The sequence below is a fragment of the Ricinus communis genome, chromosome 10 (genome assembly GCF_019578655.1).
Source record: "Ricinus communis isolate WT05 ecotype wild-type chromosome 10, ASM1957865v1, whole genome shotgun sequence".
NCBI lineage: Eukaryota > Viridiplantae > Streptophyta > Magnoliopsida > Malpighiales > Euphorbiaceae > Ricinus > Ricinus communis.
Genome location: NC_063265.1, coordinates 20,470,883 through 20,491,345, shown reverse-complemented (window position 1 = coordinate 20,491,345; position 20,463 = coordinate 20,470,883). Strand labels below are relative to the sequence as shown.

Genomic DNA, 20,463 nt, shown 5'->3' with positions numbered 1-20,463 from the left:
GGTACATATAAGAAAGAAAATGTATCTTTTAAGAAATTTGAAATTATTATTTTTAAATAAAAATTAGTACTAAACTAAGAATTAAATGAGATTTTTTTTATATAAATGTGTAAATAATTTTAGTAATTACAAGCAAATAATAAAATATTGGAAGAGTTATCGACAACCATTATTGAAGAATCAGATAATGTTTATCAAAAATCTTGATCCTCTCTATTAATCTCAGTTTTAATATTAAAAATTATATATATTGCACATTAAACCGTAAAATTAATTGTCACGATATTATTATTTTAATTGTAAAACACAAACACAATTTTGTTTGTCAAAACCTAACTTTTTTTTAAGATTAAATTGCAGTTATCATCATTAACATGCTTCTAGAATTTGGCCAATTCTATAAATGAAATTAGGCCAATTTTAACGACCAAAATAAAAATATTTCTAATATTCTACTGCTACTGAAATTAATAATAAAATTAGAGGATCCAAATGTAGGAATATGAAATTAAAGAGGCTTAATACCGATAATAGAAAAAAGAAAAATAGAAAACCAAAAAAGTTCAGGGTTTAAGATGGATTTCTGCCTTGCCTTTTCCTTCTAATAAGTCGCAACTATTTCTATTTCCATTTCAATTCTATGCATACATACGTCAACCTGCAAAAACCCTAGTGATAGTAATTACAAAATCCAAATGGCTAGGGATAGTTGCCTGACTCGTGTCACCGCCGGCGTCGCTATTGGAGGTGCTGTGGGTGGCGCTGTAGGTAACTCTTAACCCTTTGTAAATTTTTGTTGAATTCTCATAATCTTGTAGCTCTGGTTTTACTTAATGTATTTGCCTCTGCTTGTTGGAATCTGTGTTCTTTCTTTTTCTTGGAATTGCATCTGGGTATAGCTTAATATATGTGCTTCTTGTTGGTACTGTTTCCTGTTTCTTGGAATTGTATCTGGCTTTACTTCTACTCAGTATATATGTGATTCTCGTTGTTATTGGCTTTTGCATTCTTGTTTTGTGTTGTGTATCTGAGTATACTTGCTTTAGTCTAAGGTAGAGAGTTTTTGGTTTTTTGTTAAGAATTGCCATGTTCCTTGATTTGTGGACTAGGGAGCTTATTGATGACTACGGGCATATAATTTGAGTTTTGAGACATTGTTTGGAACAAATCATGTGCAACAACTTTTGCCAAATTATGTCAAGTCTGGTGGTATCATATCATTTCTTTCAAAATGCTGCATTTCTTTTTCAGTTGAAAGAATTTAATTCTGGAACTACAGACTTTTTAGACATGAGAATTAACTAAATAGAATTCAATTTAATTGAATTCTTGAGTTTTAGATTTCCCAAACACGGTGTGGCTGTTAATTATCTCATCATTTTTAGAATTTTCTATGAGATATCATATTAGGAGAAAGTGTGATTAAGGAAAACTTGAGTGTAGAAGACACCTATACTGGCGTAATGTTGGAAATTAATCCTTAAGTTTGATAATATTAGGCTCATTTAACTCTCTTTTACCCTTGGATGTTAAAGTTTTGATGAGAAGTGCTGAAAAGAATAAGTTGGTAAGGAAAAGTTTCAATATATATGCATTTTTTTCATATATTAACTTCTTGTCAATTATTGAACTTTAGCTTTGTGATTATGTATCTGATCTTCTTTCCTTCTAGGTGCTGTGTATGGGACATATGAAGCAATCAGGTATAAGGTACGGTATCTAGCCCACCACCGAATATATAAGTGAGATTGTGTTGAGACTTAAAGTTTACTAGCTCTTTTAAGTTCCTTGATCATTAGCCAACTTAAAAGTCTATGCTTTTTCTTTTTCTTTTAATTACTTGTGCATTTTCTGTTTTGAATAAATTGCTAAAAGCTATAATGGGATGTATCCTCAATAAGAAAACAATATAGAATCATTTATAAAATAGAGACTGCCCAATCTACAGTCTCAAAACTATAAACCAAAAATAGAGAGACCACAAAATTGAAGCTTCAAAATAGAGTGACCACCATTATCTATCTTGAATTACTGGAGATACTGATTCTGTGTCTAAATGATTTAATTATTATGTGGTAGTCTTAAGCTTTTACTTCTACCTCGTAAAATATTTAACTAGAATTTATGCAATTGGCTCCTGCCATATGGATGATACAGAGTATATATGAATCAACATGGTGTTCCCTGTAAATGCTGTTACAGGGTACTCAAGTGATAGCATGTGACATGCATTAATACTTGAGAGCATAGTACTGTCCAATCCCCTCTCTATATTTTCTTTTTCTTTGCCAAAAGTTTTTGTTGTCTATTTTTTCTAAGATTTAAAAAGCATGCAGTCTATTTGCACTGTGACACCCACCTTCATGCTTGACCAAACATTCCTTATAACATTCATTTAGATATGATCTATGAATATGGGGGAGAAAACATTCTCCTCTTTTTTTTTTTTCTCATTACTTGTGGAGTTGTTTGTGGGGAATAGCTTCATGTTTGGCCCTGGAAGCTAACTATAAAAAGTTCTTATCTTTGCAATTAGTGTTACACATGCGATACTTTGATGAGTCCGCTTTTTAGGTCAGCCATGCTGTTGTTTCTCCAGTTTAGTACAAAAGAAAAAGATTAGTGAGGTTTTGTGCCAACAAAATAAGCTATCCTTGAAGATGGTTTGCTATTAGCAGCATGCATCTATAGGCTGGACTTGAAGGATTAGACCACTGATCTGTTATTTGTCTGCTCAATCTGTTATATTTGTATTTTGTATCGGCTGGAACTTGAATCATATGCTTATACTCTCTGTAATCAGTGTTAAAATGTGCTGGATGCTTTATTTTGTTGTATTACAGGAGGCTTCTCTTCCTTTAATTATTTCTTTAACCTAGTTGTAACAAGCATACAAAAATATATTAAATAGAAGAAGAGAAAGTAAAATGATATGCTTCAGTTTGTCACTCTTGTGCAAAGGCGAAGTCGTTAAATATAACAAGGCCGCTGAGCTTCTCCCTCCTTTCATTTCATGTGATATGTCATTTCATTTTTAAGTCAATCATCTGAAAACCAACGAATCATTAATGTCATCTTGGCTCTTGCTCCGGCTGATTTATTTCTCTTTTTTTTCTTTCCCGTTCTTGCTTCCCCTCCATTATGTGAAATATAGGTATTTCCAAATTAATGTAATTATTTTGTCTGGGAAAATGCAGGTGCCAGGACTTTTGAAGATCAGGTATATTGGACAAACAACATTAGGCAGTGCTGCCATATTTGGTCTTTTCTTGGGTGCTGGGAGCTTGATACATTGTGGGAAATCATATTAAGCAACATTTGGCATCAGCCAAATTAATTCTCTCTTTACAGGGTTCTTCTGTGCTTCACTTGGCCCTGAACAGCTTGGATAGACCTTGTCATCCATGCCTAGTCGTTTCTTGGAAAGCTAAATTTCATATTTTCTTAGTTTTATGATCATCGAAACAGCTGAATGACAATTAGCCTTCTTGCTTGTTCATTCTACTGCTATTCTCGTTCTGACTGCTATCCAGGACCTTGATTTGATCATAAGCTCAATTTTCTACTTGGAACAATCTTTCTATGTTGTATTTTACTATTTACTTTTAAAGGGTCAACCGAGCAAATTCAATATCACATGCATCAAATTGGATTATAATAATTAAAGCTGAAGATCAGTATTATTCATGCCTAAATGGAAATTTTATCCATTCTTTGGTCTTAGGCAATGGTAGCATTAGTAATCTAATCTCTTTGGTAAATCTACCATGGTAATCTATCAGTTCTTTGAAATTGTCTCCAAAGGTAATAGCTCCTTTTACTGCTTAATTAAGAGGTGCAGCAAACCAATTCTTGTTTCTACTCGGTGTTCTCAAGTGAGTCACATTCCAACATTATGGAAGGTCACTCACAAATTCAATTACCAAGAGAGCAAGACAATAAAATGAAGATATTCTTGAAAGTGCAAATTGTCTTCCCATAACTATTTGGTATTTATGGATGAAGTATATGTAACTTCTAGTATTCTATTTACAGTACCCTGCATAGGAAATGGACATATAGATAACAGAAGGAAAACATGTTTTCTCATTTCTTTAGAACAAATGTGCTTATCATTTGTGAAATGGAGCCAAAGAGCATCATCCATTCTCATAAACCACAACCTTGCTTATCATTCAAGCAAAAGCACAAGGTCCTGCAAACTATGATGAAACAAAGACATACTATGCAGATATAATCTCCTTAGCCTAGCATGCAGGTTCATAATTATGCATCTTCGATATATTCAAATATTTGCTTCATTCATCCACATCAATAGAATCAAATGGTTCCTTGTAGAATTCAAATCTCAGAAGTTTCTTTAAGGTAAATACAAGAGTAATCGAGTTCGCAAGAAACGTACATGCATTGCTGAGCCTCCCTGGTTTTAAGGGAAATCTACACTTGGTCTTCACAAATAACCTGTCCAACTCCTGCTGGAAAAGAATATTTCCAGGGTTGGTAATCTCAAGCGCCCAACCAGCAAGATCATCTTATTCCAGCAGTAACCCCTTCCGAATCACATGAATAAGCTCTGATGCCATTGAGGTGCATTCAAATTCTACAAGGGGCAGTTTTCTAGCGAGGATATGTAATCCATAGCCAGCTTTGAATCCATTCACTTAGATTTTCCCTGTTCCTTTCAGTAAAGCTCATCCATCAAAGTGTATCAGACAATCATCCCTTCCTTTCTAGAACAAGTGAGTTCTCAAGGTTCTAACTATTCTATCATGAACCTTGTAGTTTTCAGCAAGATACTCTTCAGCTGCGTGTTTATTACTAAAAACCTCTTCTTCAATGCAATAAGTGCTTCCTTCTTGCCTTATCACTCCATATTCACAAGCCAATTCTAAAACCTCAGACTCAGAGCAGAAGCCTCTTCCGAATTGTATTCCAAGTTCAGCTTTTTTCATTGCTGGTGCCAATTTATTTTTCACCACTTGGACTGACACCCTAAGGCCAGTTATCTGAAGAAGAAATATTTCTTTTAAACCAAAAAAAATAAAGTGAAAGTAAAAGAAACAATAAGAACTAAGAAGGGCATAGTTTCATAGAAAGCATGGAAAAAACCTTGACATGCAAGTGAAGAGTTAAAATTGAAGAAACGAAAGCAATAATCAGAAAAGCAAAAACAGGGAAAAACTGAAGCAAGAAATAAAGATGCATTTAGTAAACAAGATTGGGGATAAAGTAGCTCCAGGTATAGAAATAATACTTCAGATAAATGTTCTTTAATCAATCTTTTGTATCTTCTTTTGTTCATATCCACCATTATGGATGGACATCTTTGCATGCTGGCGTTTGCATGCTCCTTACTCTTGCGAGTGTGTTCTAGTGTGAAATTACATAAATGTGAAGGTGCGGGCAACTGTGCATTTGTGCAGTTACAAACAATCCATGGAGAAGCTTAATACCATAAAGTGCCGATTGCTCATTTGTAGAAAGCATGGTCTATTTCCTACTTGATTTTAGGCAAAAATAAATGCAACATCTGCTATTTAGGAGCTTGAGAATATATATGTATATATACTCCCCCAGAATTTAAGTTAATTAAAGCACCTCCATCACAGTATCTGAGAATTGTACCTCATCCTCAGTCTTGAGCAATGCTTTGCGAGCCATTCTCAACCGTACAGCTGAGTAAAATTTCAAGGCATTTCCACCACAAGTGGCCTCATCCACTTGTCCTAGACCTTGTCCTGATTTTACATTTGCTCTAACCTGGATACAAAAGATAATAAACAAAGAATGTCCCCCCTCATAACTTATACAACAAAATTCCTATCTTAATGAAAAAAAAGCTTGTAAACATTGAAGAAAGACCTCAACCTGATTAAGGAAAATGATGAGAGTTTTAGACTGGGATAAAGAATAATTTATTTTTCTGACTGCTTGGGACATTATTCTTGATTGTCTGTCCTCTGTGCTTCCTAGCATAGTATCGAGCTCAAGTTGAGGTACGAGAGCAGCAACCTGAAACACCAGATACATATTTAAAAGTAAAAAGTTTGGCAGCATAATCTGGGAGAGAGGGCAGAAAAGTTCAAAGTGATCAACAAGATTCAATTTATCAAGGCTCCCAACAACACACAAAAGCAACAATTACCTACCATATCAAAAGCAAGCGGTGATATTATCAGCATAAGCTGCTTCAGTGATAATGATGATCATAGAATAACAATAATTCTTATAATTCTAAGAAAATGAAAAAGAAGAGTAGGAAAAGACAATATGATATGACTAGTATATATAGAAGCTTTTAGAAAGAGGCATGAGGTAAAGCTTTCCAGGGAACGGAACTTTTACACTTCGTTGTAAATAAGTCATAGATTAAATTCCACAAAGGCATACAAGGGAAATTACTATTTCCCTCTTCTTTTTCAAGGATATCTCATATTACTCTGCTGAAATATTCATGCCAATTTTTATTATTTTAATGGAGACTAGCTTTTTTTCTTTCTCTTTGTTCAACACCTTACATTCACAATGAATCACTTCAGAGTCCATAATTTAAACCAAGACCTTTCTACCTGCTGAGATTTATTGAATGATCTTACAGCTCCTATTCAAGTTAACAACTATTTTTTTCTTAGCAGGTTTTTTTTTTAAAAAAAAATTGTGCTCAGTGAGCATTTAGCATAAATAGTTTGAAGTTTACAGGGCCTAAAGGTGAAGATTGATGGCAAACAGGAGGTGTTTATCATGCTTCTTTGGAGTAATTCAAAATATTATTAAATTTAGATCAGAGTTCCTCCATTCATAGAACAGCTTTTGACATATCTCTGTGGGTGACAAAATCTTGTACCAAACCTCTAGGGACTAACATGTCTACTTTTAGAATAGAATATTAGTAATAAATTTGCAGCATCAAAGCCCAGTCTTGATTACGCATCTAAGAAACTCATATTTAAAAGAATATCCGCATAGAGAAATCTCGCAAACCACCTGTCCAGACACATTCAGTTGCAGTCACCAGCATTTGGATGTCATATGAGGTTATGAACCTAATATCAATAACATTGGCATAATTGATTCAAACAAATGATATTTTGCAATAAATATCATGACAAACCGTGGAGCAGTAAGATCCTTAATTTTGAACTGAAAGGCAACAGTAATTGATAGAGCCACATTTAAAATTAGCAGAAAGGGTTGCATATGTATGCATGCACATTAAGAGTAATTGCTTACACTATCGACCACGATCACATCCACAGAGCCACTCTTGGTCAGTGTATCAACTACACTCAGCAAGTTTTCCGCAGAATCTGGCGGTGAGATAAGAAGATTTTCTGTGTTTACCCCCATTGATTCAACAAGAGAAGGGTCCAATGCATTCTCAGCATCAAGATATGCACAATATCCTTGAAAAAGAAATCATTTTATGAGCCAAAGATAAAAATTGACTTTATATGGCCAAGATATCAAACCATATGATTACTCCAAACTCCAAAATATTAAGAACTAGGCAGCAAAAGAACCTTATCCTTACAAACTAAGAAAAAAAAAAAAAAAAAAAAATCATTCTCAAAGCAGCAGACAAAATGTTCGGGAAGCATTTTCTTTGTGATAAAGTTGGATATAACCAGCACAACAATTGGAAAAGTATCTCTTAATGATAATTACCTTCTTGATTATGGCATTCAAGCTAATCATGGAAGTGGTGGATATAAATTTGCAGAAGAGAGAGAGAGAGGAGACCTTAAAGTAATTTATTTTGTACACCAAATTTTTCGAATCAATGGAGTAAATTAAGAGAATTATTCAGTAAAAACTTATAAAGAAGCATAAAAAAATCATATTCTTTAATTTTTCGACTGTTTAAGAGATTTCATTTCACCTGCCAAACAAAGTCTTGCCCAGTTCTAAAAGGAGAAAAGAAACATTATAAGCTTGTTAGTTGTTTTATACAGTTCAATTTCAGAAGTTTCCTAAGTTTGTAAGGCACAAGTGAAACAGAAATCAAGATCTAAAGTGGCATGGATCCAAAATTTTACCTCAAACTTTATGCAATTTTACATGTAGTACTGGAATAACAATTTCTTATAATCAAGTACTTGAATCTTTAGGTCACGTAACCTACATAAGATCCTAAGTAAAAACTTGGGTGGATGGAACTAGTTCACGTAAATTTGAGTCTGACACAAAGTAACATTCTGAATAACTAGAAAAATGATTTTAAAGAAAAAGTTCCTTGTTAAGCCTATTGTTAGCAGTTGGTCCTTCACCGACATCAATTATTGACAGCTCATTCTCTCTACACTTCTGGAGCACATGTTGAATGAATAGCTTACTCTCGAATAACAATAGAACAAGGAAGATTGATCTAGGTGACTGGGAGGTGTAAAATTTCATAAATATTAATTGCTTAAGAAATTGATTGCATGAAATCATTGTTCCAGGATCATATTGCAAAAGTTTATTAAGTTCATGATAAGAGATAGGAGTTAAGCCCCTAAAAAGCCCTAATGGAAGTAGCAAAAGTTGATAAAGTTGAGGTAACAAAAAAGAATATATGAAATGAATTGGCTAGCCATTAAACCATCACATCAAAAGAGAAAACACATATTTCCATTGGTAATTGGAACGATAATTTTTAAAATTAGCAAGTAAAACCCCCAGGAATAATATAAAACTTTTAATCTGTATGATAATTAGCATTAATTGACATCACAAGGTACTGTTATTTTTTTAGAATGCCTCACTCACCATCTGCAAATTTTAATGATTGGAAAAATTGAGCAAGGCATCTTACAAACCGTTTTAAAGCAATCATGATCAAAATATAAGCACATACCTCCACACTTTTGTGCTTCCTTGATAATATGAAGCGCAAGTGTTGTCTTCCCAGAAGCTTCCTGGCCATAGATTTCAACCATTCTCCCCTGAAGAACACGAGGTAGAGTTCATCAAAGTTCCAACAGTCATTCCAAATTATCACAGCTACATTTTAGCATGTGAATATTACAATTTCTTACCAAATAAACCTTATTTGAAAGTCAAGCTGTATTTTTAGACATTAAATTTGAAGTTTTTTAATTTTTTTCACATAAAAGATGGAAGTATTCATCCTAAACCTATAAAGAGTCAATCAAGCACTGATAAATATGGCATCATTAAATTCACTAGCCATTCATCATTGTACATCCCAAAGGGAAGTAAAAGAATGACGCCCTAAGGTGGAAGTATCAGAAGCAGTCATGGGCGATTATCAAATCCCAAGAAATTAAAGATTCAAAGCATAATAAAAGAATACGTGCTAATTGCTGCAAAAAGAAAAATCACCTTAGGTAATCCACCAATACCAAGTGCAAGATCAAGCTTCAATGAGCCCGTAGATATCACAGAGGCCTGCCGTGAGCTAAAAAACCGATGCAAAGACAACATAGATTCTCTACAAAATTCACCAGAAATTTCTTTGAGAGCCAGAAACAGTTTGTTATGCTTCTCCATTGCCTCACTATCATCAATGAGTTTATCACATTCAAAATCTGAAGAATTTGCTGGAAGCGGAAAAACATTTGAAAATTGGTTAGCTAAGCCAAACATAAGAATAGACAAAATATAACTCAATTAAATAGAACTCATACATATTTGGACCTTAACCACTATGCACAAGCTAAATTTACTCAATTAAAAGAAATGGGTATGTACGAGAAGTTACTGAAAGTACCTAAAGAACAGAGAAGACGAGGTCCCCTTCCAAGAGAAGTGATTGCTTCGTTTCTCATGTTCTGCAATGAGAACTTCAAAGCTTTAATTCATAGAAAGAAAAGAGCAAATTTTGACAAAAAATTTCCACAAGCAAGACAAACCTGAGAGAGAGAAGGGAAGAAAGAGGAGCAAAGGCGAAATCTAGGCAAAGAATGAAGACGAAGAGAGTGAAGGAATGGCGCCATTTTTGCTTGAACTTTGTTTAATTTAGTAAAATTACGAGCAGGCAGTGACTGAATGAAATGAGATTTTCGAATTTTGCGTTGTGAATGGTAACAAGTAGCCTTGCGCCATATCTCTCTCTGCTCTATCCCATTGTATATTTTGTTTGTTCTTCCCCCCCAATTCTTTTTTACTTTGCATTAGATTTTTTGGTTACTTCTATAATTAATTATTTTCTTACTAAATAATATATAACATACTTAATTTACTATGTCTTAGTATAAATTATATGAGTATAAGAATATATTAAAAATAACAACATTTAAAAAAAATAATAATTAATAACTATTTATTCATTACAACTTTATATATTATAAAATATAACAAAAAAAATTTCATTTCTTGAAACTCGATATAAAAATATTTTTTTAGTAATGTTAGTGCATAACGATAATAAAAATCAAAATTAGAATGCTTTTAATTTTTATAAATAAAATTTTTTTAAAATAAATTGATCTGAAATGGAATATTTTCATTTTCAAATGAAATCTCTTAGCATATGAAAGAGTAAAAAAGTATTTTCATATTTATCTAAATCTTTTATCATTTCCAAATTTTATCACAATTTTACTGAATAAGTTGCAATTTCTTTTAAGCAATCAAAATAAAACAATAATAACAATGATAATTCATAATTTCTTTATTATTTTCTTTTTTTTCTTTCCCAGTCTCAACTCCAATGAGCCAAAGATAGCCCTAAAGTTCTGAATTTCCAAAAGTCTTCTTGTTAATATTGTTTCTTTGTGAGGGATTATTGTTTATATATTAAAAACAACTAAGTTGTAAGATATTTTCTTTACTGGCCAAATTACAATAATTCTAAATACTTTTTCATTCAATATTCTTTTTTTAGTGTGAAACATTTACAAACCAACTTCAACTAAAACAGTTTAAATCTAACGATAGTTGTGGCTGGTCATCCTAAACCGATCAACCAGTTTTTAATATATTTAATTCTTAAATAATATTTTATTTAAATTTAGTGGTAATATTTTAATATTAATTGATAGGACGTTTTCTCATTTCAATTTCTATTAAATTTTTGAGATTGATAGGACCATGTTTAGATGAGAGTATAAGAAAAGCTTGTTTCCTTGGATCAAGCACACAGCAACAGAATTGAAGAAGGCGGCGTAACTCTGAGCAAACTTAACAGTGATTTCAGAGACTTTTGAAGTCCGGTCAGTGTCACTGCCATAACATCACCCTCCTCACCACCAGTCTTTCTCTAGCCACCGTTAAGCGACGTCGTTCCACAGGGCTAGTACTCCCGAAGGCCAATCGGATGTCGCCATAAAACACAGGACTGAAATATTTGAATTTAGTACAATTCTTTGTAAAAGCTATAAAATTATTAAAATAAATAAAACCCACAATTTTTAACTGTTTGGATAATGATGTCAGGGTGCTCTTGATTTGATAACTGAACAATTAATTATGCATTTCTGTAAATCTAATTGTTTATATCGATTAACCATATGTACTTAAAAGGTTGTATAAACACTTTCAATAATTAATTTTTTTATATTATAAAATCTTAAAATTTATATAATATTATTATTATTATTTAGATAAAGAATTATATTATATTCTCATGAATTTCAACTATTTTAATAAATAGCTCCAAAATTTTTATTTAAAAATAAAACAAAATTTAAATTTTTATAAAATTATGAGCTTTATTAATTTTTAATATTGAAAATTAATTTTTTTAATTTTTAGAATTAATAATTTTTATTTCTATTTCGCTGTGATACTATTGATTTATCAACAGCATAGTTGCTATCATTTCATTGATTTTAAATAAAATTTATATTTATTTAGTTTTTAAATAAAAATTATAAATTTATTTATATTAAATAATTAAAATTAAATTCATTTTATTCTGAAATACAGTTCAAAGCCGCATTTCATCCTTTCTCCTTTTATTATTTTTCCAGATCAACTGTGGACAACACTAAAGACTTCGATCATAATATTTATAATAACTTATTGTTAAAAAATAAAATTACAGAAGAATATTAGGCTATTATATGTAAAGACGTACAATTAAAAAATATATATAATAAAATTTCAAATATTTTTCGCCAATTGGGTTAAGCATGAGATTTTATAACATTAAGAATCATAAGGGAATCCATTAAATTCCAGTTAGTGACTTATTACTTGCAATTCAATCAGTTTCGATTTGGTCTTGAATTTGATGGGTTTTCTGCCAAGAGGGTCTTGCGAGGGAACGAGAAACCATTAGATGATGACGACAACCTATTAAATCTTCGACCACTGGTCCAAACATATAAATACATCTCTCGATTTCTCTGCAGGTCTGCTCTCGCTCTTGAAGAAGTATAACCCAGAGCACTTGGATGCCATTTTCAGGTGCTCTCTATCTCTCTCTCTCTCTCTCTCTCTCTCTCTCTCTCTCTGTATGTGTCTTTTGTAATTTTCTTTTTCTCAATTATGGCTTTTTTTTTTTTGCTTCTCAATTGTGAAAGAAATGAAATCTTTTATTGGATTTCTGGGTCTGTCTGATTATATTTTTTATTTTTTTTATCATTCTTATGATGAAGATACAAACAGGTGAATGATATAGCTGCTAATCTACCGGAAAAGAGTTTTCAATTGTCACGGATTAGAAAATGGCGTCAAGAAGCAGAAGCTATATATACTTGCTGTTATTTTTTCTGTTAGTGAAGCATCTGCCGGTTAGTCTCTACTCTTGTATTTGTCACTTTCTGGTTCTACTACTTAGCTCTCTAATCTTATTTGCGCGCGAGCGCGCGCGTGTCTGTGTGTTGTAGAAGATCTTGTTGTAGTCAATTTCCCAAACTAGAATTATTAGTTAGTTTGGTGATTGTATAAGAGATTTTTGAGATTTGTGAGGAGATTGCCAAGTTCTGTATAGATACCCTTTCATGGAGTTCTCCTGAAAAAAAAAATAAGTAAATAAATAAAACAAGATTTAGAAGCAAATACAATATTATTGCGAATATATGTAAAATCTTAATGTATGCTGACCATCTTACTTAATTCTGGTTGCGCAGGATCAGGTTATTTCTTCTGCAGCTGGACTTGGAAATCCTCTGGTTGAAAAGGTAAATTAGTAGCATTTTTTCCATAAATGCCTGCTAACGGCGATGCTTATTAGTTCTGCTTTTATCCAGGATATTGACATTCTTGCAACGTACAGTGATGCTTCTGGCAGCATTCGTATCAAGAGGGTGAAAATGAAGGACCTGTCTGCTTCCTGGGTCTTGGAAAACCCTGTAGACAAAGACCATGATCACCCAAAGGCTTCCCAGGTAATGTACCAAGGGAGTTTAGCATTGGATTCCTTGAATTAAATTGCATCTTTACTACATATCAGATGAAAAAAGAGATTCGACAAACTTTAGAAGCAATATCAGTTGACAAATAAACATAATGTTGAAGCCTCAAGAATTCTTTTTTGATTTGGATAGTGGATCATGTCACTTGAATTTCCTAGTTACTGATCTCGACAGGCATTTTTCCTTATCACTTCCTCCTCACAGACATTGAAAGGTTCATTTCACTCTGGTATAGAACTTCAAGATAGTGTTGAGCATTTGGGAATTCACCATCCTCCTAAATTAGCAACAAGTCCAGTGAGGCTGCAGCGCCAGGTGAATTTTCAATAATCCTCATGTTAACTGTTATTTGTTTGGTGCAGTTAAGTCGTTTTTATGACATTGAGCTTCTTCTTCAGGAAATGCGGCGAAAGAGAAGGGATCTCCGAACTGCATTGCTAATTCAGCAAGATAAAGAAGCTGACAACCAGACACGAGCAGCTGCCATAAAAAGATCTGAAAGCCTTGACACAACTGTTAGCGGAAAGTACAGTATATGGAGGAGAGATTATGAGAACCCGAATTCTGATTCTATATTGAAACTGATGCGGGACCAGATTATAATGGCTAAAGCATATGCAAATATAGCCAAATCTAATAACAAAACTAGTCTTTATGATTCATTGATGAAACACTTTAGAGAAAGTAAACGCGCTATTGGAGAAGCTACATCAGATGCTGAGCTTCACCCAAGGTATGGATACTCCATGTTCCTTGAAACTATTTTCGACCAGCCACATTTCCGTTCTCGGTTCTCATGCAGAATTACTAATTTTCTCTTAACCAGTGCACTTTCTCGAGCAAAAGCAATGGGTCATGTGCTCTCTATAGCAAAGGATCAGCTTTTCGAGTGTAATACTATGGCAAGGAAGTTACGCGCCATGCTTCAGTCAAATGAACAGGATGTAAATGCTCTGAGGAAGAAGAGTGGCTTCTTGATTCAGCTAGCTGCAAAGACAGTTCCAAAACCATTGCATTGCTTTCCGTTGCAGCTTGCAGCTGACTATTTCATGCATGGTCATCACAATAAAGAGTATGTAAACAAAGAAAAACTTGATGATGTTTCACTTTACCACTATGCCATCTTCTCTGATAATGTATTAGCTACATCTGTGGTTGTCAATTCCACAGTGCTCCACGCCAAAAATCCTGAGAAGCATGTGTTCCACATAGTCACTGATAAATTGAACTTTGCTGCAATGAGAATGTGGTTTATCATATATCCCCCTGCAAAAGCAACGGTGGAAGTTCAGAACATTGATGATTTTAAGTGGTTGAATTCCTCTTACTGTTCTGTTCTACGTCAGCTTGAATCTGCCAGGATCAAAGAATACTACTTTAAGGCAAATCATCCTTCCTCCCTCTCTGCAGGGGCTGACAATCTCAAGTATAGGAATCCAAAATATTTGTCTATGCTAAATCATCTTAGATTCTACCTTCCTGAAGTTTTCCCAAAGCTGGACAAGATCCTTTTTTTGGATGACGATGTTGTAGTTCAGAAGGATTTAACGCCACTTTGGTCTGTGGATCTGCAAGGGATGGTGAATGGTGCAGTGGAGACTTGCAAGGAGAGCTTTCATAGGTTTGATAAGTATCTCAATTTCTCTAATCCAAAGATCTATGAGAATTTCAATTCAAATGCTTGTGGTTGGGCATATGGTATGAATATCTTTGACTTGAAGGAGTGGAAAAAGCGCAATATCACTGGAATATATCATCATTGGCAAGATCTGGTAAATATCCAATTTCTCTTTTCTCTGAATTACTAGACCACTTTAACTTGTGCGTGATTTATGTTATGTGTGCCTTAAGAATGGGTTTTCTAATATTGAATGCATTTAAGAGGTGTCATGAGAAGAAGATTTCTTTCTTCTATATATATATGTGTATATATATGTGGAAGTTAGCAAATTTTTTAAATGGAAGGGTGCTAGGGATTGGTTGCCATTTCACTACAAGCAAGTACTCCACCAGTTATTGCCTAGGGAAAAGAACTTCCGGTGAACTGGGTATATTAAGTTATATGTGACAATTGTGAATAAGCAACAACCTTAAAATACTATGTGATATTTATTTCTTTTTTCACCAAAATGGCCTTATATAAAGTCATTTCAAAGAAAAAGAACAGGTTTAGAATGTAGTAGTTCTAGAGGAGGAGGAATTAACGGTTAGACTCTAGATTTTCTGGACATCGTAATATGCATGTGGCGAATAGAATTGGATGCCTTATTTATTTTTTTCCGCCTCTCTTTCTCTCTGTTTCAAATTCAGTGCCGGAACTTCTTTCGTAAGAAAAGTAGTTCTCTGTCGTTTATAAATGATTATATTGGTGCTATATGCATCTTGCTACAGAAACTATATTTATGAAAGTCTGCGATCTGCGGCCTGTATATGGTTCACCTTAGATGTGAAGAAATGATCCCCTTCTACTCGCATAATTTGTTAATTTTTCTTTTCTTTAAACCTTTCTAGTTACTTTTCTTCACAACTGATGAATGTTATATTATGTTATGCAGAATGAGGATAGAACACTTTGGAAACTGGGCACACTGCCACCAGGATTGATCACTTTCTATAACCTAACCTTTCCATTGGATAGGAGGTGGCATGTCTTGGGACTCGGTTATGACCCAGCCCTTAACCAAACTGAGATCGAGAATGCAGCTGTAGTTCATTACAATGGAAATTACAAGCCCTGGCTAGATTTGGCTATCCACAAATACAAGTCTTACTGGTCTGCATATGTACAGTTTGATAACCCTTATCTCCAACTTTGCAACATTAGCGAATGAACCATGGAGAAACAAAAAAAGAAAAAAAAGAAAAGAAAAATCACAGAATCACATAGCTGTTAGAAAAATTCTTTTCTCCATTAACACATATCATGCGGAATTGATTGTTTTCTTCTCCAACTCTGTTTTCCGAATTCTTTACACTAATATTTTTATTTTGCTGGAAGTATGATAATAAAATCATTTAGGTAACTTATGCCCATCATTTGTTTTTCTTTTTCTTTTTTTCTATAGAAGCAGAGAGTTTTCCTGGCATGTTTTTGAGGGTAAACTTCATTTGTAATCTCTGATGTTAAATGAGTTTTCCATTACTATCTTTAAGTTTTAACTTATAAGACCAGCAAACCCTCAATGTTATAATTTTAGTACCACTAGAACATGATTTTAGAAAAAATTATTAAAGTATAAAGGGATATTATAATAGGTCTAGTTATTAATTAAATATGGAATTTTATACTTTTTTAACCATTTTATTTTATTGTTTTAGAAATTTAAAAATAAACACTAATGCTTTCACTTTATTTTTAAAATATAAAAATATATTTGGACGGTAATTTTTACACTTTACAATGAAAAAGATGACAGATTTACAATACTTATTAAAAGAAAAAATTTAAGAATTAGCATAATATTTGATGCAATTAGTATAAAAATAAAAATATATATGTAAGACCTCTAATGACTATATTATTAAATTTAAGATAAATTATTTTTTGACTTTTAGATTTTTTCGAGTTGCCATATTTTTCTTATCGTGAAAAGAATTAAAAGTATTAGTATTTATTTTTAAAATCTGAAATAATTATATAAAATTATTAAAAAGTGTAAAGCTCGGAATGTAATTAGTAATTAGGTTTACCATATGGTTTAGTTGCCAAAAATTGTAATTTTTAACTTTTAATTTCAATATTATATTTAAATATTGAATTTAATTTTAATTTTTTGAAATTTAATTTTAATCTCTAGTAAAATTATCAGTTAAATTTGCTAATGCGGTGAGAATTCTAGCAATAGCAAAAAAAGGAGAAATTACAATTTTTTTCCTTTTCAATTATTAGTTTAATAAGTTACTATCAAATATATTCTTTATTTATTAACATAGATATTATCAAATATAATTAAATTTCACACTTTATACTTTAAAATTGTAGTTTCTATATAAAATTTAATAAAATTATTTTAGAAAAATTAGAGATAAAAATTAATGATACTTCAACTGTGATAGATAATTTTGAATCTGTATAATAATAAAGAGATTCAATTTTTTTTAATTAATATAACTATTATTAAACACTTTCTTAATAAAATACTTTTATTAAATTTTTTAATACATTTTGTAAATTTTTGTTTCAAAATAATATTTGTAGACCTTCAATACATTGCATAATAATTTAAACATTAATGGAATTGGCAACTCATTTATAACTTTTAAGATTTAAATAAAAAGAGTTTTGCATTGAAATTCAAAAAATTTGTATAATAATAATCAAAGTTTAAAAAGTAGAAATTAATTATATGTATCGATAGACAGACGTCTAATTATTAAAATAAACAATTAGAAAGCATTGTGATATGTATTTTTGCATTAGACAAAAAAAATTATTAAAATTAAATGGAGAGAGTAGGGTTGACAACTCGTATGGTGTTGTGTCTAATCATGTCATGTCAAGATGCGCGTATAATATAAAAATTACTAATTCAAACATGATCCGTTTAACTAATTGTGTCAGAACATCAATCACAAAAATAAAGACATTTATTAACTAGGTTAAATGGATTGACTCATTTAATCTCTTTAATAAATTAAAATTTTAAAAATTATGTATTTAAGTAAGAAACTAATCATTATAATTTCAAAAACTATATTTATTTAATTATAAAATTACTTAAATTTAAATTATTATTTTAAACTATAACTACATCTATATAAATAATAAGATTATTATATAAATACGTATCGTACATATATGTTAATCTACAAACCCGTTTAAATATACGTGTTTAATTGTGTCACTCGCTCGTTAGATAAGTTAACCTGTTGAAACCTAGTTCTTTTACGTGTCATAAACTGGTTGATCTGCTTATGACCCTAACTTGTTTATCTTAAACCCAAATCCATTTAATTACATGTCGTATCATTTAATCAAATCGTATCAAATTTATCAGCCATAGGAGAGAGTATTACTTGAATAATTTATATCTTTCAATTCATATGTAAATTGAAAAAAAATATTATTTTTTAGGATGTTGAAAGTAACTTTTTAAAACTCGTAAAAATATTTAAAATGTATACAAAAATCTATAATCAAGTTTTAAAGTTTTCTTGTTTCTCCTTAGAATAAAATATGAATTTAAAGGACAACTTGCCCCTTGAACTTGGCTTTAATAGACAATTTACTCATTTTTTTCAACTACTGGCCAATTTGTGCTGGAATTTACCACTTCTGGTCAAAAAATCTCGTTTTTAAGGTGATATATGTGCGTGACCAATAAACTTCATTTAAAAGTAAGTAAATACTATTATTAATTAAGAAATTAATTTTTAAAATCTTGTTATATAAAAAAAGAGCTAAAAGAGAGACAAAAATAGATAGGCTATTAACAACTTTAAGTTGAATTGGTAACTGCACAATCTTTAGCTGAAAAAATCTAAAAGAAATTTGAATGATTGCCGTCAAAATATAGTACAATTTAACCTAAGGATTGAGGGGTTTGATTTAACTTTACTCAATTATAAAGATATTCAAGTTAGTTTTGTCTGCATTTTCTTCGTTCAAGGAGCATTGGAAAGGTGATCGATAAAAAAAGATATGTTTTTCAATCTTTGTTGTCTTTGCACTATGAAATTATTTTATTTTGTTTGAATGATTTATATTGTTGTTTTGAAACAATTATAGAAGATTGGTTTGTTTTATGTTGGTTTATTAAGTTCAATAAGATGGGTATGCAGTACAGTTGTTGGAATAAATAATGCTTGAAGTTTATGAAAAACTATAAATGTGAATAAAATATAATTTATTATATAATTGATGAACATAATAGTGCATTGGACATGGTGTTTTATCATTAAATTATAAATTGATTTCAAAAATACATATATGAAATATGTTGTGTTGATATTTTTGTGCAATATTAATAATATATTAATGAATGCGAGGATTCACCATGACGGTTCATTTGTAAGAGATCCTCGATTAAGGTATATTAATAGAGATGTAGAGTTATCTTTTATATATGATATCGACAAGTTAAACTATAGGAAGATAGTGAATATGGTTTCTATACTAGACTATGGATAAAATCTTAGATTATTTTGGTTGAAACCTGGGGGTAATATGGAAAAAATTGATGTTTTTCTATGATGATTCTGATATGATTTCTTTGCTAAATACTATGAGAGATGGTGAAATGGTAGATTTTGTTGTTGTTTTTATCTTTCAATAACAAATAAGAGAAATGCAATTGGGTAATCAACCAATAAAAAAATGGATAAATGAGCACCATACCGATTGGTACCAAAGGTTCAATGTTCAAGTGCACAAGCCAAAATAAATCAATAATTAAGCACAATCATATAAGAGACACCAAATTTACATGGAAAAATCCCTCTCAACTTGGAGGGAAAAAAAAACCACGAGGCACACCAACAAGCTTTCACTATACCAACAAAATGGGTACAATTGTTCTTCTCAAGTTTTGGCCCTAAACTTGAGATATATACTTGCTAATAGAGAGATAATACAAGAGATAACACATTATGAAAATACCCACTTCAAAACTCCAATTTCATCCAAATCAAAGCAAATCCTAGATTTGAGAAAACTAAAAAATACTCTTCTTACCAACTGGGAGAGACTCAATCAAGGCAATGAGATCAAAGAGATCGTCTTTCTCTTTGTTTTCTTCTTCTTCACCACCTTCTATTTCTCTCTCTCTTTCTTTCTCTCTTTTTCTTCTTTTTTTTTTGGCCCCGTCGCACACCCACACATTGAAAAAAAAAAAAGGGAAGGGGTTTTCTTCTTATTATTTTTTTTTTCTTCTTCCTTTGCTAAGTTATTTTTGGGTTGGACCCTACGAGGCCCAACACCAACAATCTCCCCCTCCAGCCCATGGAGAAAGACACGCCGGCAACAAAGCTCATCACTTGGTATCCATGCCGACAAGTCGGCAACAAAGCTCAAGCTTGTTTCTCGAAACTATCTTCGTCAAGCTTGTTTCTTTAGCTTCATCTGTTGGTACTCTATAGCATCTCTTAACCAATGAAATCTCACATCAATGTGCTTAGTTCTAGAATGATATGTAGCATTCTTGCTCAAGTCTATGCCACT

At 31.8% G+C, this 20,463-nt stretch overlaps 3 protein-coding genes across 7 annotated transcripts; 2 read left to right on the top strand and 1 right to left on the bottom strand.

Annotated features, from left to right (window-relative positions):
* The first annotated feature begins 612 nt into the window (after nt 1-612).
* On the top strand, nt 613-3,575 carry LOC107262426 (reactive oxygen species modulator 1). Its single transcript, XM_015728196.3, has 3 exons — nt 613-768; nt 1,673-1,710; nt 3,198-3,575. Exons 1-3 carry the CDS (start codon nt 696-698, stop codon nt 3,309-3,311), a joined length of 225 nt encoding a protein of 74 aa, XP_015583682.1. The 5' UTR covers nt 613-695; the 3' UTR covers nt 3,312-3,575.
* Nucleotides 3,576-4,282: 707 nt separating this feature from the next.
* LOC8263551 (DNA repair protein recA homolog 2, mitochondrial) lies at nt 4,283-10,106 on the bottom strand. Its single transcript, XM_015728195.3, has 8 exons — nt 9,855-10,106; nt 9,713-9,773; nt 9,325-9,542; nt 8,837-8,924; nt 7,231-7,403; nt 5,869-6,012; nt 5,626-5,760; nt 4,283-5,006 (listed from the first exon to the last, which is right to left on the bottom strand). Exons 1-8 carry the CDS (start codon nt 9,936-9,938, stop codon nt 4,731-4,733), a joined length of 1,179 nt encoding a protein of 392 aa, XP_015583681.1. The 5' UTR covers nt 9,939-10,106; the 3' UTR covers nt 4,283-4,730.
* Nucleotides 10,107-12,030: 1,924 nt separating this feature from the next.
* On the top strand, nt 12,031-16,337 carry LOC8263553 (probable galacturonosyltransferase 3). 5 transcript variants are annotated; one of them, XM_025159899.2, is made up of 8 exons: nt 12,031-12,354; nt 12,556-12,680; nt 13,020-13,070; nt 13,140-13,277; nt 13,479-13,619; nt 13,703-14,037; nt 14,131-15,076; nt 15,860-16,337. In XM_025159899.2, the coding sequence occupies exons 2-8, from the start codon at nt 12,615-12,617 to the stop codon at nt 16,133-16,135; spliced, it is 1,953 nt and encodes a 650-aa protein (XP_025015667.1). In that variant the 5' UTR covers nt 12,031-12,354; nt 12,556-12,614; the 3' UTR covers nt 16,136-16,337. The 5 variants fall into 5 exon arrangements, with proteins under 5 accessions (XP_025015667.1, XP_025015666.1, XP_015583684.1 ...); XM_025159898.2 differs by having other exon boundaries at nt 12,032-12,354; nt 12,546-12,680; XM_015728198.3 differs by having other exon boundaries at nt 12,034-12,354; nt 12,546-12,680; nt 13,509-13,619.
* The last annotated feature ends 4,126 nt before the right edge of the window (nt 16,338-20,463 follow it).